Raw genomic sequence first — 15,712 nt, forward strand, 5'->3', positions numbered from 1 at the left:
TATTCTCTTATTATTATTACTTACCTTATCATCATTGGTGGCAGCAGTAGTGGTTTGTGTTATACCTTAGTTACTGGGCTGTTCTTATCTCAGCCCGTGGGAGTTACAGTCTTTCAATTCTTCTCCCCATCCCCCTAGGAAGGGGGGGGTGGGGGGAGGGCTGGAGGGAAGGGAAGGAGTGAGCAAGTGGCTTTGTGGCTCTGAGTTACAGGCTGGGTTTCAACCATGACACAAGTCAAGCGTAACAGAGTTCAGAAACACAAGAACGTTCTGCAGATTTCCACTCTGGTGGTGAGCCAGTGCTCCACAACACTGCTCTAAGCATCAGATTAAGCTAAAACGAATTAAAAAACCCCACAACCAACCATCCTTTTAAAACACAGGCTAGCTAACAATTTAGCACTTTCATATTCCTAGTGTTCTTCAGTTCACAGAAAAAAAAGTAACCAAAACTGGCCTTCATAATGACAATTATGTTCTGATTAACTTTCATAGTTAATCACAGCAGATGGCATAGAGCACAGCAGTTGCAGAACTGCGGTACCATGCATCTATCAGGTGCATGGATGCATCCAGGAAGAACTGGTACTTGCTCCTAGACCAGAGTGGGGCCCTGTTCATCTGTGGCGCTCACGAGCAACTCGGGCTCCTTACAAACCATCGAAATAGCTTTTCGCATGCTGAAATTAGGCGCCCAGCTTGATCCATCAGGTTTTTACCGGACGTACACAGAACCTCCGAGGGTCCCCAGGCATCCCCCGGCCCTCCTCACCACCCAACGGCTGCCCCAGACACCAGCGGGCCTCCCCAACACGCGTCTCCACAGCTACTCCGTGACTCCCTCCCTGCCCTCAACCTACACCACCCGGCCGCCATGGCGGCTGTCCCCGCCCCTTCCGGGAGCGACTCGGAAGCGGTGGGGCGGGTGCGGGCTGGGGCGGGTGAGCGGGTGGCGGGGGCTGTTGTGCGGGACACAGGGCCCCGTGGGAGGCCGGCAGGTAACGGCGCTGGGCATCACGGGTCGGGCAGGGGCGGCCGGGTGGCGGTGTCGGCCTGCGCCCTCGTGGGCTGGGCGGCGCTGCGCTGGGCCCGGCCCGGCCTGCCGCGGGAGCTGTGGGCCCGGCCTGCGCTCTTCGGCCCAACTGCAGCGCGGCTTTGCGGCTTGATGCGGTCCGGCCCTTCCCGTCTGACGGCTGCGGTCCGTGGCTCCGTCCGGCGGCCCTCCACCTCGTAGGGGCAGCGGAGGTGAGGTTGGCCTGGCTGTCGGCCTGGCGGTGCTCGGCGGGGCGGCCACAGCAGAGCCTGAGTTGATCGGGCTGCCCGCCCCTCACCCATGCACCTGCATCTCCGCCTCGCCTGCAGCCGTGCTAGAGACTCTCCCGCTCTCAAGACTTGGCTTCAGCCTGGGCTGTATGGGGAGCGGAGGGGAGGCTCGGGAAGCAGCTGGCCTGGAGGATGGCTGGGATGGACGTCCCCCGGGCCATTGTGTGCAGGCTCCCTTCCCCCGCCACCGCGCTGCCTGCTAGGAGCTAGCGGTTTGCGCCTTGTGGGGAGCTCTGAGTTACTCGCTGTGGTGGGTTTTTCTTCTCCTCTCCTTCCCTTTCCCCTTCCTTTTTCCTACCTATTGGAATTTATTCCACGCTGAAACAGCTGAGAAAGGCTTAGGGGTGTCTGAGGTTGTATACATATGTCATCTAAAATCTAGGAGGGCATTTGCCAAAATCAAGGCTGATGTGGAATGTGGCTGCAACAGAAGTATTTCTACAAATTAAAATTATACATAGTGGGATTTCTTGAGTGAACAAGTCCAAGTATAGTGGGGCAGTGCAATGTTCAAGTGTGAAAATAAGATAGACTTGAATTTTCACATCTCTTGATTGGTAACGATGTGAAGAACGGGATTTAAAGGTTGGGCTTTGAGCTATTTTTTCATCAGGCAGCTATCTAACTGAACTTAAAAATGAAATGGCATAGGGACATAGTATCTGAGGGCAAGAACGTCTAAAGAAGGTGCTAGTGCTGTGCAAATTTTATTCAGCTCATAATTGACAGCCTACTGTGAGTTAGTATGAAACTAACATCTCAAAATAGTGCTAGAAGGCACCGCTAGTGGAGTTGGTGGTGGAGTTGGTGATGTCTGTGGAATAATACCTCTATACAAGCTAAGTAAGAAACTTAATAGAGAGCATGCTAAATATTGTGGCTGCTTTTTGTTAAATGTTGTATCATTGTATGCATCTGCGGATGTGATATTTGAGGTGTATATGTCCACTGCTGCAAAAGAGGGTTTGGCTATACAATTTCATTTGCATACTTATTTTACTGTTTAATGCAACTAATGTAAAATGATTGTGCAAGGTAGTAGCAGAGCCTCTGCACTGAATGGAACTTCTTTATTTCTCCTTTTGGAGGAAAAGATACTATGCAAGTGAGATTTAGGTACAATTAACCACTGCAAATGTTGTATTTAAATACAATGCTTATTTAGTATCTTAGTGATTGATTATCTCCTTGATTTTTACCTTTTTTTTTTTTTTTTCAGTACCCCAAGTGTGACCATAAGATACGGTTCTTTGCCTGTTGTACCAAACTTCTTAAGTACGTTTTTGCCATTTGATCACCTGGCTTCAGCTACAATGGTAAGTTGTGATTCAGAAAATGTATTTTCAGATCTAGTCTGCTAGCTGTCCGGCTGATGAGGAGAAAGCCGTAAATGTTCAGCATTTTCTAAAAAATAAAAAAAAAGTTTTTGCTTGTCACTCCTGAGTTAATGGTATATTTTCCGTTAGGACTGATGTTAGACAGTTGAGTATGTGTAAATCCTACCTCCACATAGCAATTATTCTATTTACGGGTTATAATATTACCATGCATATTCACGTAATATCAAGCATTCAGTGAATTGGATGTCTGAAATCGTCTAGACTTATATAGAAAGCATGAATGTTTGACATTTTCATATATACACCAAGACACTTCAAAGTTTAAATGTTCTGTAGTGGCAGGTTCTAATGAGCAATAGCATGTTGTTAAGTGCTTTAATTATTAGTTTATTTTTTTTTTAAGAATAGGTAAGAAATTTTGTGTTGGAGACACTACAGGGGAATGGTAGAAGGCCTGAGTTTATTTCCTGTGTATTTCTTTGTTGTTATTGTAGTATTTTTCCTCCCCTGAGTTCTGTTCTAATGTATGAAGTAACTGCTACTGCTATGTGTTGGAAATGGCTCAAATGCCTTCTGTTCCTTGAGGTTCAAGTAAAGGTATCTACTTTCATGAACAACTGATACGGGTGGGTTAAACTGAGGAAACACAAATATATGTGGAAGAAGTACCTATTAGAAATGTTTCTAAGCTTTACTGAAGAGTGGAGGATTTTCCAAAACACTTCTGTTTTTTTTTAGTAGTGTAGCTTATTTAAAAGGTTCTGGCTGTGGGGCTTAATGTGTAAGGTTTTTTTCTGTAACAGGATTTTTTACTGTTATTAGTGCTTGTAGCAAATATGTTCTTAAGGACTTTATCCACCTGCCACTGAAGTGGATGCATTGCTTCTCTTGACTTACCTGGAGTTTAATCAAGCCCTTCATTGTTCTTCATGACTTCATAATTTAGCCAGAAGCCTGCAAATGTAGACACTTGGTAATGGAATTAATTACTGTTGATGCAGTTACATGAGGTTTCAGCTGCTAAGTTTAGTGTATGGCAAAGAATGATTGATCCCATCTTCTTAACTATAAATCAATATCAGTAGTAATAGAGGTTTTGTGGTGTTTTTTATGTATAAGGATGTTCAAACAGTTAATACAATTTCTAAGAAAACCCTTTGTAATTATTGCAGCAACAAGCTTTAGAACTGGCATTGGATCGTGCAGAGGTAAGGGATAGCTCAGTTACTTGTTTGCACATAATATATTAGTTTCGCAGTTAAAAATAACTATTGCGTTTTTATATTTCTTCAGAAAAGCGATGGAGGAGCATGTTAAGTAAATATGTTGTGTATAAATAATCACTGATACATATAACACTGGTTTTGCAAAATTCTCACTAAAATTGCTGTGTCATGTATTTGTTTCTTACCTGTTGTACAGAGAACATCATCTGGTACAATGACGATAGCCTAAGCATGACTTCAGTTTTATCCTTTTGTGCAAGCAAATCTGTGGTCTGTGAAATATGCAGAGCTGTACAGAGACAGCTGGCAGAAACATATAGCAAAATCCTGTTTGTGTTTTTAAGTGTAGCCTATTTAGAATAAAGAGGCAAGTGCCTTCACATTCATGTTCTTTCATGCTGACATCTGATATAATGTTTATCTTGAATCCTGTTATGGGAAGTACATGTTTCTGTGGGAGAACCTCTCTTCACTGAAATTCTGAACTATGCTGTTAGAATATTTCAGACAAACAATAGAGGTTTGGAAAAACTTTGTTAGAATGTAATCTGCATTTGATGTAGGATATCTCTCTTTTTTAATTTGAATATTTAATGTACATGGGTTATATTTATAATACGTGACTCTATAGGGAAAACTAGCATAAGTGCAAGAGAGAAGGGGAAAATTAAACTTCTCAAAGTTGGTTTTGTTGAGGAGTACTTGATTTGGAAATGTTGAGCTAGTACGCATAAATTTTGATTGTATCTTAGCATGTTAACTTCAGTATGCTACCGCATTAACTACGGTAGTGTTGTTTACTACTGTAATTACAAACCATGAATGTAGAATGAAGACTTTTTGTGCAGCTCATGCTGTAGCCATGAACTGTTGTGTTTCACAGCTAAACTGAGCTGTGTCCTTTTTGATGACTATAACATATCAGATCATGTTTAGTATTCATTTGAAATAGTTGTGTACCATATCAGGTAATTACCTTCTGTATATGTAGAATGCTGTCTGATCTATATTTGCATTGTACCTACTAATAATTTCATTATAATATGTGGTTTGTTTTTTTTATTTTTTCTTCTAGTATATCATTGAAAGTGCCCGTCAGAGACCTCCCAAAAGAAAGTATTTATCTAGTGGAAGGTAGTAAGAGTTTCATTATTTAGTTTTTTAAATAGCATTTCTTTGGCTTAATTTTGGTTACATTTTGAGGTTGTTTTTTATTTCAGAATTTGTTTACTTTTTATTTCAGAAAATCTGTATTTCAAAAGCTCTATGATTTATATATAGAAGAATGTGAAAAAGAGCCTGAGATAAAGGTAAGTGGAAATTGCTAAGGAGCTTTTTATTGCTGTCTAAACAGACAAGGTTAGAAAATACTTTATTTCCCTTAATTCCTTTGTTAAAGAAAGAATAAACTCTGGTTACTGTAGTAGTTACCTAAAGCTAAGACTACAAGAGGAACAATTATTATGACTTTTGTGGACTAAACTGTGTAATTTAATATCATCTTTGTTAAGTTTTAAATGAAAGCAAGGTGTTGGATGGCCCGATGACTACCTGGTAACCCTAAATCTGCTTTTAAAGTTGATAAAGGTGAATGCTGGCAGAGGATTGTAGAAATTATGCTCTTGAAATGCTTGTCTCTATATGAAAAGAGAGAATTTCAAAAGAATGGTCTAGAATGGAGGAAGATCTAATCCAGAATGGGTGATACAATATGAATAGTAAGACCTGCACTGGCTTGAGTGACCTGTTTGTTCTGGTTTAATTCTGTGTCGCTAAACTCAGTTGTGGTTAAGTTCAGGGCCGGAGTCAATGCCTTGTGTGGTGTTGTCAGTATCAGTGTTTCAGAATCAATTGCTTATCATGACTATTCTTGGTGTTCATAGGGAAAAATCAGATTTTCCACAGTAACTCACAAAGTACTAATTAATTATTCATCATCTATTAGTCCAGTCTGCCCAGCTTCATTACTTCCCAAGCGGCTCTTCTGCTTGTGCACATGCACACTACAAGAGGGGGACTGATTATCTAGAGTAATTTGTTTCATTTGGACTCTAGTGTGCAGCATTCCTGTACCTAAAAATTGAAAGACATAAAAATCAAACCAGTGATTTTGGAAGCACTGTTAAACATGAATGTGGAAATAGAGTTGGTCTTTTGGCTGGAAGTATATATGTCAGGAAGGTAAATCTGAAGAGCTCAGCTACAAAAATAAAAACACCAAAAACCAACCAACCAAACAAAAAAAAAAACCAAAACAAAAAACAGAGAGATCACTGCTCAGTCACCTGTTCTCAGTTGAAATACATACTGAGTTGAAAAACATCTCAGTAATGAAAGTTTCAGAATGCTGGGTTCCATGTGCAAAAATAAGGCATTTTTACATCAAAGTAGCAGATAAGGTACACAGGTAGCTGAGCCAGATAACACTGCGGGCTTTCTTGTTAGTTTTGGTAGTGTTTCTTTTTGTCCTTGATTAATCTATAATGGTGATGTATGATATGCAGAGTTGAATGTATTTGGGATATTCTATAAAGCATTATATTGCATGCACCTTTCTGTTCTTGAAGAAAATACAGCAAATTTGCATGTGTAAGGTGAGGAAACAATTGACTGTAAGAATGCACTTTAAAGCAAAGCTAACCTCATCAGGGTGAAACAAAGTTGACTTTGTTCAGATCACAGTATTCCCAAAGCTTGATCCGCAAAAACTTACCTTAGGTGTTACTTACAAAACTGAAAAGTTTTCTTGCCTCCGCTACAGAGACTTTGTGGCCCGTGTCTTTGAGATGCATTAATACTAGCCTGTATTGGCATGGCAACCAATAGCATAGTATACTTGCTTATGAGTTTCAGTCTTCTCTCAGGGCGCAATTTTGGTCCAGCTAGGTCACAAACATCTTTAGGCTTCAGGTTACTCCTTGTATTTTGTAACCAAAAAATTATGCTTAGAGTTGAGTTTTATTTTTCAGTCAATATATGCAAAACTCTGCTTTGCTGTTTCTGCTTCCTGAAAGAACAGTGCTTTGTTCTTACAATGTTTTGCATTGTTCATTAATTTAATTTCCAAATAGTTCTGTTGAAGTTGTGACAGAATTGTACCTTCCAAGGTGCATCTTCTATGCATTCATAAAATGGTGCTGGGGTTAATGAAAAGTGCCCAAAGTCAAGGGAAGAACTCACGGTACTTGTTTTAGATTTCTAATCCACAGAGATGTAGTAAATAGCTACAAGAGATTTTTTTAAATTATTTTTAGTGAAGGTGATCTGTTTATTTAAAGGTTTTTGACCAACTCTTCAGTCATAAAGTGAGAAAATCAATTGAAGGTGCTACAGTGAGGGACAACAAAAGCCGTCATGATAAAATCATAATTTTAACACCAGTGTACCATTGAAGGAGTAGGTAAAATTAGCATTTTACTTGTAGCCAAAGATGGAGAAGTAACAGATAGCTTGCTATTTTATTTTTAAGTCCAAAATTAGTTTGTTCTTCTCCTGTGTAACCTGATCATCCTTTTTTAAATCAACTCTTCCAGAATTCTCATATTCTTTTCTTCCTAATGCCATTGCATAACTAAATATGAATGTATTAATCTGTCCAACATTGGGGAAAAAATACAAAAACTTTTCATAATAATTTAGATATTGTCATCTTTTAATTAAGAGAAAAGATGTCAGAGTAGTTGAGTATTGCCTTTGTTCTCAGATGGCTTTTACTGTACCTGAGGCTGCTTCATACTGTGTCTCAATAAAAACCCAATAGTTACATCACCTACTCAGTGATGTGTCTGAAAATTGAAGCAGGGCATGTGCAGTCTTCTGGTTTGGGGTGGATTGGGGGGTGGTTAACAGGAATTTTAACTGAAGAAGGTTTTGCAAAACAGGTTGCATCTGCATAGAGTCCTATATGAAGAATTTGCTTTCCTGAGCAGTCTCGGTTGTTGCCATGATGTGTTTTCCCCCATCGCTCCTCCTCCAGTTCTTTTCCCATTAGTTCTCCAGGATTTATGTGCTACTTCATCCTTTTCTTTGTGTTAGTGTCTGTCACTTCTAAACTGTAAAAGCCAGTAAGATATAGTCACTGTCATTTATGGTGTATGGGGAAGAGTTAACTTGGGGCAGTGGTTCTAAAACTGCATAGCAGGAGATGGAAAAGATTTTCTTCCTTTTTTTCCTCTGCGTATCTGTTAAAATGATGTGTTGGATTATATTGCTGTGGGATTCGGGGTTTTCTTTTCACTATGTTTTTCTTAGTTTGTTCCCTTATAAGTAATGATTCTGCATGCTATCTTCTCAGTATCCCTGGAAAGATAAATCTGATCAAAAAGAAACAGCCCAGTTCTACTTGGTTGAATGTATGTGAAGTGAGTAGTTGGGCAGTCTTAGTAGCACACTAGGTTTAATTTGCAGTGAATGGCTCCACCTAGACTTTGTATTCAGCTATGAAATCTAGCCTCCAACCAGAAATTATAAAACTCTGAGTTTTAGAATTCATTGGTTTAAATTACAAATGTTTAAATTAGTAGGATGTATATGGGGTCTTTGAAACATAATAATTAATTAGGAAAAACCTCTGTTTACCTGGAAAAGGTGGTTCGTACAGTTAAATAAAGAAATAGTCTGCAGCTGCTGGGTCAGATTTCAGCAAATACAGACAAGGCAAGTCAATTGAGAAAGCTTCCAAATGCTGTAGTTCATTATTTTAATGCTAGAAAGAAATATCTCCTTCTGTTAGGAGTATTTGAAAGTACTAAATATTGTGTTGCTATTATAAAACAGTGTGTAAATGTATAAATGATGCTCATGGAAATGATAGTGCACTGTAGATTGACAACATTATAACATAGGGTTACTTTTGTTAACTGTGTCTCTGGATTTATAATTCAAGGGGGGTAATTTAAATGGATAGGTTTTTAAAAGTCTATGTATAATAATACACAATGCGTATACTCTGCTGAATACAGTCCAATTAAATTTAACTGGGGTTGTTTAGATATATACTTCATCATTAATTTAAATAATACTCATATTCTAGCAATTGTTTTTATTTCTACTGATTACTTAACAGTATTATGTTCATGAGCAATGTTTACTTCTAAAGCAGAAGCTGAGGCGAAATGTGAATTTACTTGAGAAGCTGGTTATGCAGGAGACGTTGTCATGCCTGGTAGTGAACCTCTATCCGGGAAATGAGGGTTATTCACTTATGCTCAGGGGAAAAAATGGTTCAGGTAATATTTTTGCTCTTCAGTTTTTAAAAATACTCAGTATGCTCTATAAATACTTAGAATCTGTTATTGCTTGCATGTAAGTGTTTTACTTGTAGTGTAATCCCCAGAACAGCTTAACCAAAAAACAGCAGTAGTTGGACTAAAAATATACATAAAGCTGGGAGGTGCTCAGAAACGGCCTCTGATGGTGCAATGTAAATCAGTACATATGGGTCATTTTGGTAGCCTTCCATTCTCTTGTTTCCTCTTAGCTTGGATAAGCAACTCGGGACGCTACTTTTGCTTCATGTTCCTTCTATCAAATTGTTTATTTCAGAAATAGATGTAAAAATTAATACTCTGCAAAAAAATTGCTTGTTTCAGTAGGCTTCTACTGGCCCTGCTTTTTCCTGTGGCAGGCTTGTTTTATATTTCACATTGTTGATGTCTGAACGTGGAAGGCAAAAGAAAAGCAGTATGTTTTGTTTCAATTCAGATTCTGAGACCATCCGGCTGCCTTATGAGGAAGGAGAGCTGCTTGAATATTTGGATGCAGAGGAACTACCACCTATTTTGGTTGATCTTTTAGAAAAATCTCAGGTTTGAAAGTTTTGCTTTCAAAAACAAAATTTATTTTTAGATAGACCTTGATTTTTTTTTTTCCCTCTTTTTTTTTTCGTTTTGAATGCTTCACATATGTGATTCCAACCAGACTTAAACCAATTGTGCATTTGGAACTGTAATATTTAATGACTAAATAAATATTTTATTGATATTATTATAGCAAAAAAAGAAGATACTGGGGAGGAAGGGATATAAGAGAGATTGCTTTGGTTAGGGCTGCCAAGCAACTTCAACTCTATGCTCTAGCAAAACGTCTTTTGTTCTTTGTCATTATGATATATTTGGCATGGGGATTTCTTAAAACTACATTGCTGGCATATGAAAAAACTACATTTGAAGTTTTTATTTTGGGTATGTCGACATATGTAAAGACCACTGGTCTGACAAGATTAGTCATTAGTTTTATTCATAGTATTACTGAATTTTATATGATACAATCAAACTTCTTTTTTTGGAGGCTGAGGCATATTGATAAATATTTTTGTTTACAAGTTGCTTTTTTGTTTCAACTAGGTTAATATTTTTCACTGTGGATGTGTCATAGCAGAAATACGTGACTATAGGCAGTCTGGTAATATGAAATCTCCAACATACCAAAGCAAGCACATTCTTTTGCGTCCTACAATGCAGGTAAGAAACGTTTTAAGTTGTTCCTCAGTGTTACGGTAGTTCCTAGACTGGGTATGAGCTGCTATTGAACGTATGTTAGGAAATTTATTATTTAGTTGAAAGCTAATTACCATTATGTCTTCTTCCTCAGACTTTAATTTGTGATGTTCATTCTATAACAAGTGACAACCACAAATGGACACAGGTGGGTTAGCAGTTATTGCGAAACTGGTTATATATATTTTTTTAATTAATTCAGACTGTCAGTGATGTGCATAATGGTGCATGGTACATGTTCCAGAGACCTGCCAAATTAACTTGCTAATAGCATCTTCCCAGAAGGTGCTGTAGAAAACAAAAGGATTTGCTGAAAGTTATGTAGAATCGGAGGTTACTGTCATTCTGCATTACCAAAAATTATTGGAGTTACTCTAAATAAGTTTGCCTTACTAAAGTCATCTTCAGCAGTCAGCCCCAGGAGAGCAGTTGGAGTCTAATGACATAGTTGCTCCTTTAGCATCATTTTACTATTGATACTGTTACAATAAAGAGAATTCTAACTACAGTTGTACAGTTCTAGTTAGTTAAATGCTGGATAGTATGGTGTACTCAGTGTGCTCATTTGTATTTCAGAGCCACAACCATGCTCAATTCTATTTCAATTGTAATCTAAAGTCCCAGGTAGATTCTCTCTATGACTGATTGTCAGTCCATCAATATAAGTCACTGACAGATAATGAATTTCATTACCACTAGTGCTGTGTTTAAAACAAACAAACAGAGCATGCCCCCTACTTTTGAAAAGGATTTATTTTCCTATTGGAAACCTCACCCAAAGCTCTGTAACTCCTAATAATGGTTAGTGATTCTTAACTGTTGACTGTTTGTTTTCTTTCGTTGACTATCAATCCATCATTTTTCTAACTTATCTCTAAAATAACGTGCACATAGGTAGGTATCATCTTAATTAGTGTAAAAGTCTTCATATTTTTTACATTTATTAATAGTCATATATATTACAGGAGGACAAACTCCTGCTTGAAAGCCAGCTTATTTTAGCTACGGCAGAGCCGTTGTGTCTTGATCCTTCAATAGCAGTGACCTGTACTACAAACAGACTCCTGTACAACAAGCAGAAGATGAATACTCGCCCCATGAAAAGGTAGTTTTCAGTGCAAAGTGTGTTGAGACTTTCTTTGCAATTTTACGGAGTCTTTCGAAGAAAAATAGAAGTAATGCTTTATGTGAAAAGTTTGCTGCTCATGTGCAATATCTACTTAATTATTAGGAATATGAGGAACAGCCAAGAAATGTCTTTTTTTTTAAGTGCTCTGCATTGTACTATTTCAGTTAGTAGTAGATAGTGTAATATGCTTATTTTTGTATATCAAAAGAATGTGTATATAATTTTGATAACATAATACCTTATATTGCAGTTTTGATTTTGTCCTTTTTATGTAATTCAGATGTAAACTGAGTCAGATGGCAGCTCAGTAACCTAAAATATATAAATTAATATGTTGTATATTAGTCTTTGATTTGTTAAAAGCTATGTGCAGCTTTAACCCTAAAGGAGAAAATCAAGGGAATTCTTTATATGCTTGACATTCAGGCTAAACAGAAGTGTAGGCGTATGAGAATCTTGGAAGATTAAATGTAATGTGGAAGTTCCTGTATGTAAAATACTGAATTTTTTTCACATTTGTGCATGGTTGGTCACTTTTTTCCACAAAAGCTTGAAATGGTTCACATTTGTTCTACCAAGAGTTGCTTTCAGTCTCTAGAATTAAAATGGTCTGTCAGAATTACTGAAATAATTAAAACTAGATTTGCATTGAATTGCTGTGTTAACATGCAACCAATAGTAATGCCTAAAAAAAGTTAAATAATTACATTGATCAAGCTGTCTTTAAAATTAGAGCTTGGTGATCAACAAGCATTCCACTAGAATAACAGCCAAAGGTGTTAAATGAATGTCCAGAACAGCATTAATGTACCAGTGGGTTTGTCATGAGACGGAGAATGGAGGGTAGTAACTGTGTTTATAACCTTACAGTTATATAAGTAGAAACCTGTGAAAATATACAAATATTTTAAGCTTGACAGCTTCAGTGAGTTACTCATTTTGACAATGTGCTTCAATTGTGCATTTTAAAAAATAACCTTACTCTTAGTGCTCAAACACATGAACAGTATGCTATTGTTCTTAAAAAATTTAAAATCAAGAATTTGAGTCATACAGTGTAATCCAGAATAACATTTTAAAATTAATATTTCAAACAGTGTAAGTACCATTTCCCTGCATATTTTTGTTTGTACCTAGGCTGTGGGGAATTTAATTTTGATGGCTTTACAAGCTTATCTGTCATTTTACCATAGGTGCTTCAAGAGGTACTCAAGGTCATCTCTGAACAGACAGCAGGAAGTAGCCCACTATTCAACTCCACCTCAGCTCCGGCTACTTGACTACTTGCAGAAGAGAAAGGAAAGGAAAGGAGCCCAGCAGTATGACCTCAAAATTTCTAAAGCTGGAAATGTAAGTGTTCTGAGACATTGGTGGGAGTACTTCTAGCTATTTATTTAAAACACTTAATACTGCTTTTTCATCTTCCAGTGCGTAGATATGTGGAAACAGAACCCTTGTTACTTGACCGCACCTTCTGAAGTGGATGTAAGTCCAGTTGTTACCATTAGCAGTTAATAGCAATTGTATTGAACATTGTGTTGTGTGAAGAAGTGACTAAAGAGTATCCAATGTCAAATAATGACCTTTAAAAAATAGGAGTGACTTTAAGATTTGAAATTATTTTTCTGTACTGTGAGGTCTAAACACAAGCTAAACCACATTGGAATACATTGCAATTGTAATGTGATAGTTTGGATGGGATAAACAGTATGAACAAGCCATGCAAAACAAATACACCATTACACATTGCAGGCAGTGATTTAAATCTGTAGTCTTAAGCCATGTTTCGCACTTCATTAAGTTTAACATAGCAAATATGGTGTAACAACATAAATGTAAAGTCCTGAAGGTTTCCTAGTTTACTTTTTTCTGAATGCACAACACAAAGAGGGGATGCTACACAAAGTATCAAGCTCTCATAGCCTGTTTCTTGCACTCACTTTTAAAGAGTATTACGTCAGCCACTGTTAAAAAGCTGTGCTAGTTTGACTCTGGCCCAATAAAACTATTATTCTTTCTTTTCTGATATCTTGATTTTCTCTAAGGTGGAGAAGTACGCCAAAGTGGAAAAGTCTATCAAGCCTGATGACTCGCAACCAACCGTCTGGCCAGCACATGTGAGTAGTTCAGACCCTTGGCCAAATTTCTCTGTCTCTAGTTAAAATGCCTCCTATTTCAGCAAAATCAGTGTAATGAGGAAATAATCTTCCCTCCCCCAATTTAATCATCCATGAGTTATATAGACACAGAAAGATTATTACAGTTACTTGTAACTTCGTACAGCACAATATGCATGTGATTGGTCTTTTAATTTCCTCAGGTTTTCCAGAAATACAAGGAAAAGCAACTTTAATATTTCAAGTAACATGTGCTGTTGCTGCGTAGTAAAGAAAGCATAATAATTTACAGAAAACAGAACTCTGATCCACAAATGACTCAGATACTCAAAGACTGATGGAAAAGAGCTTCAGTTAAAATCAAAATGTTACATTTGTAAAGATTAAGTAATAAATACCTCTTAAACTTTCTGCAATGTTTAAGTTGAACCTTAAGATTTTTGGCGTAAAATATGTGATTTGGTAAGAAGTAGTTGTTTAATATAGTTAGTCATAAATTAATTAATTCTTTGCAGTTTCAGAGGCAAGATACTATCTTTATTAACATCATAATGCCGTTGTAGATTCATATTGGCAAAAAGTAGTATGTTCCCATAGACCTTAATATTCAGCATTTTACTTGGTTAATTTTTTTGCAGCATCATAATTTATATAAAGCTGTTTCTGTATATGTTTACTCAGTCTGCCTTGTTTTTGCAATAGTTTGGTATTTGTGAGAGAAGACAAACTCTTCTTACCCCTTCAGATTTTTTCTGAAATCACTTACATTTTGTATAATGCACCCTTTCTTACAAAGTGTTACTTTCCTATAGAGTGTTTCTTACTGTATTGTATAGAACTAGCGTATTTTACTGTCTTTTTCTGTTATTACTTGCGTAAGACTTACCTGGTTATTCTGTCTTTTTAGGAAATAAAAGATGATTATGTGTTTGAATGTGAAGTTGGTAATCAGCTTCAAAAAACAAAACTGACCATTTTTCAGTCTCTTGGCAATCCTTTGTACTATGGTAAAATTCAGACACTCAAAGGTGATGAGGAAAATGACAACCTATTAACTCCATCACAGTAAGTTACATGTTCTTTTAAACTGTGCTGTGATCTGGTAGATGAAGGAAGACAAACATTATTTCTCATTTTCAGTCATAAAAATACTCCGGAGCTAGAAATTGAAGAGTTTTGTTTGAAAAATTCAGCTAATGAACAAAACCAAACCGAAACAAAAACTATATTCAAGCAACCATCATATCTTAAATGTACTTTCATGTTAAATCTTCATATGCTTTTACATTAACAATATATTGTAAAAACCAAAACCAAATAAAAAACCCCAACATCATCAGCAAAAAAACAACTCACTCGAATTGTGGAGACACTGTAAGACATTGTTAGTACTCTTTTTCAGTGTTACTCGTAAATTTGTTTGTTGTCAAAATTAGCCTGATGCTGCGAAAACATAAGACTTGAATTATATTATGTTTACCCGTATGCAGAGAAATTTAGGCTAAATAAAAGATGAAGGAAAACATGAGCTCCTAATAAGCTTCATCATTTTGAATTTTTTTGAGTCTGCTATTGTTGCCTGTGGTTGTACCAAAATTCTGTCTTCTTGGCTCTTTTTGTTGTGTGTACCAGATTCTTTGTATGGAGGAATCTGCAGCAGAATAGGCCCTATTAATTTCAGTAAGACAAAGATCAGTAAGCCTGAGCACTTTTTAGTTAATAAAAGTTGTTTTGATGTTCACAATCATAGAATGGTTCTTAAAGCTTATCTAGTTCAAACCCCTCTGCCATGGGCCAGGGACACCTTCCGCTATACCAGGTTGCTCAAAGCCCTGTCCAAGCTGGCCTTGAACACTGCCATGGATAGGGCAGCCACAGCTTCTGTGGGCAGCCTGTGCCTCACCACCCTCGGAGGAAAGAACTTCTTCCCAATGTCTCATCTAAATCTACCTCCTTCAGTTTAAAGCCATTCCCCCTTCTCCTATCGCTACAGGTTCTTGTAAAAAGTCCCTCTCCAGCTTTATTGTAGGCCCCTTTTAGGTACTGGAAGGCTGCTATAAGGTATCCCCTGAGCCTTCTC

The 15,712-nt window shown here is 37.5% G+C and overlaps 1 protein-coding gene across 12 annotated transcripts in view; it reads left to right on the forward strand.

Moving 5' to 3' along the window:
* The first annotated feature begins 919 nt into the window (after positions 1–919).
* Positions 920–15,712, forward strand: part of SUPT20H (SPT20 homolog, SAGA complex component) — a 33,242-nt gene continuing 18,449 nt past the window's right edge. For 7 of the 12 annotated variants that reach the window (XR_010612433.1, XM_065678362.1, XM_065678366.1 and 4 more), the window contains exons 1-14: positions 1,005–1,245; positions 2,543–2,639; positions 3,836–3,871; positions 4,965–5,023; positions 5,133–5,199; positions 8,988–9,117; positions 9,593–9,696; positions 10,234–10,350; positions 10,481–10,534; positions 11,352–11,491; positions 12,709–12,865; positions 12,944–13,000; positions 13,561–13,632; positions 14,540–14,697. Coding sequence is in view for 11 of the 12 variants with exons in the window: in XM_065678362.1 (XP_065534434.1) it covers positions 2,637–2,639; positions 3,836–3,871; positions 4,965–5,023; positions 5,133–5,199; positions 8,988–9,117; positions 9,593–9,696; positions 10,234–10,350; positions 10,481–10,534; positions 11,352–11,491; positions 12,709–12,865; positions 12,944–13,000; positions 13,561–13,632; positions 14,540–14,697 (1,154 nt within the window). In the remaining variant the exon portion in view is untranslated. The other 5 variants (XM_065678365.1, XM_065678367.1, XM_065678373.1 and 2 more) reach the window with 2 other exon arrangements.

The sequence above is a fragment of the Lathamus discolor genome, chromosome 4 (assembly GCF_037157495.1).
Source record: "Lathamus discolor isolate bLatDis1 chromosome 4, bLatDis1.hap1, whole genome shotgun sequence".
NCBI classification, from domain to species: Eukaryota; Metazoa; Chordata; class Aves; order Psittaciformes; family Psittacidae; genus Lathamus; species Lathamus discolor.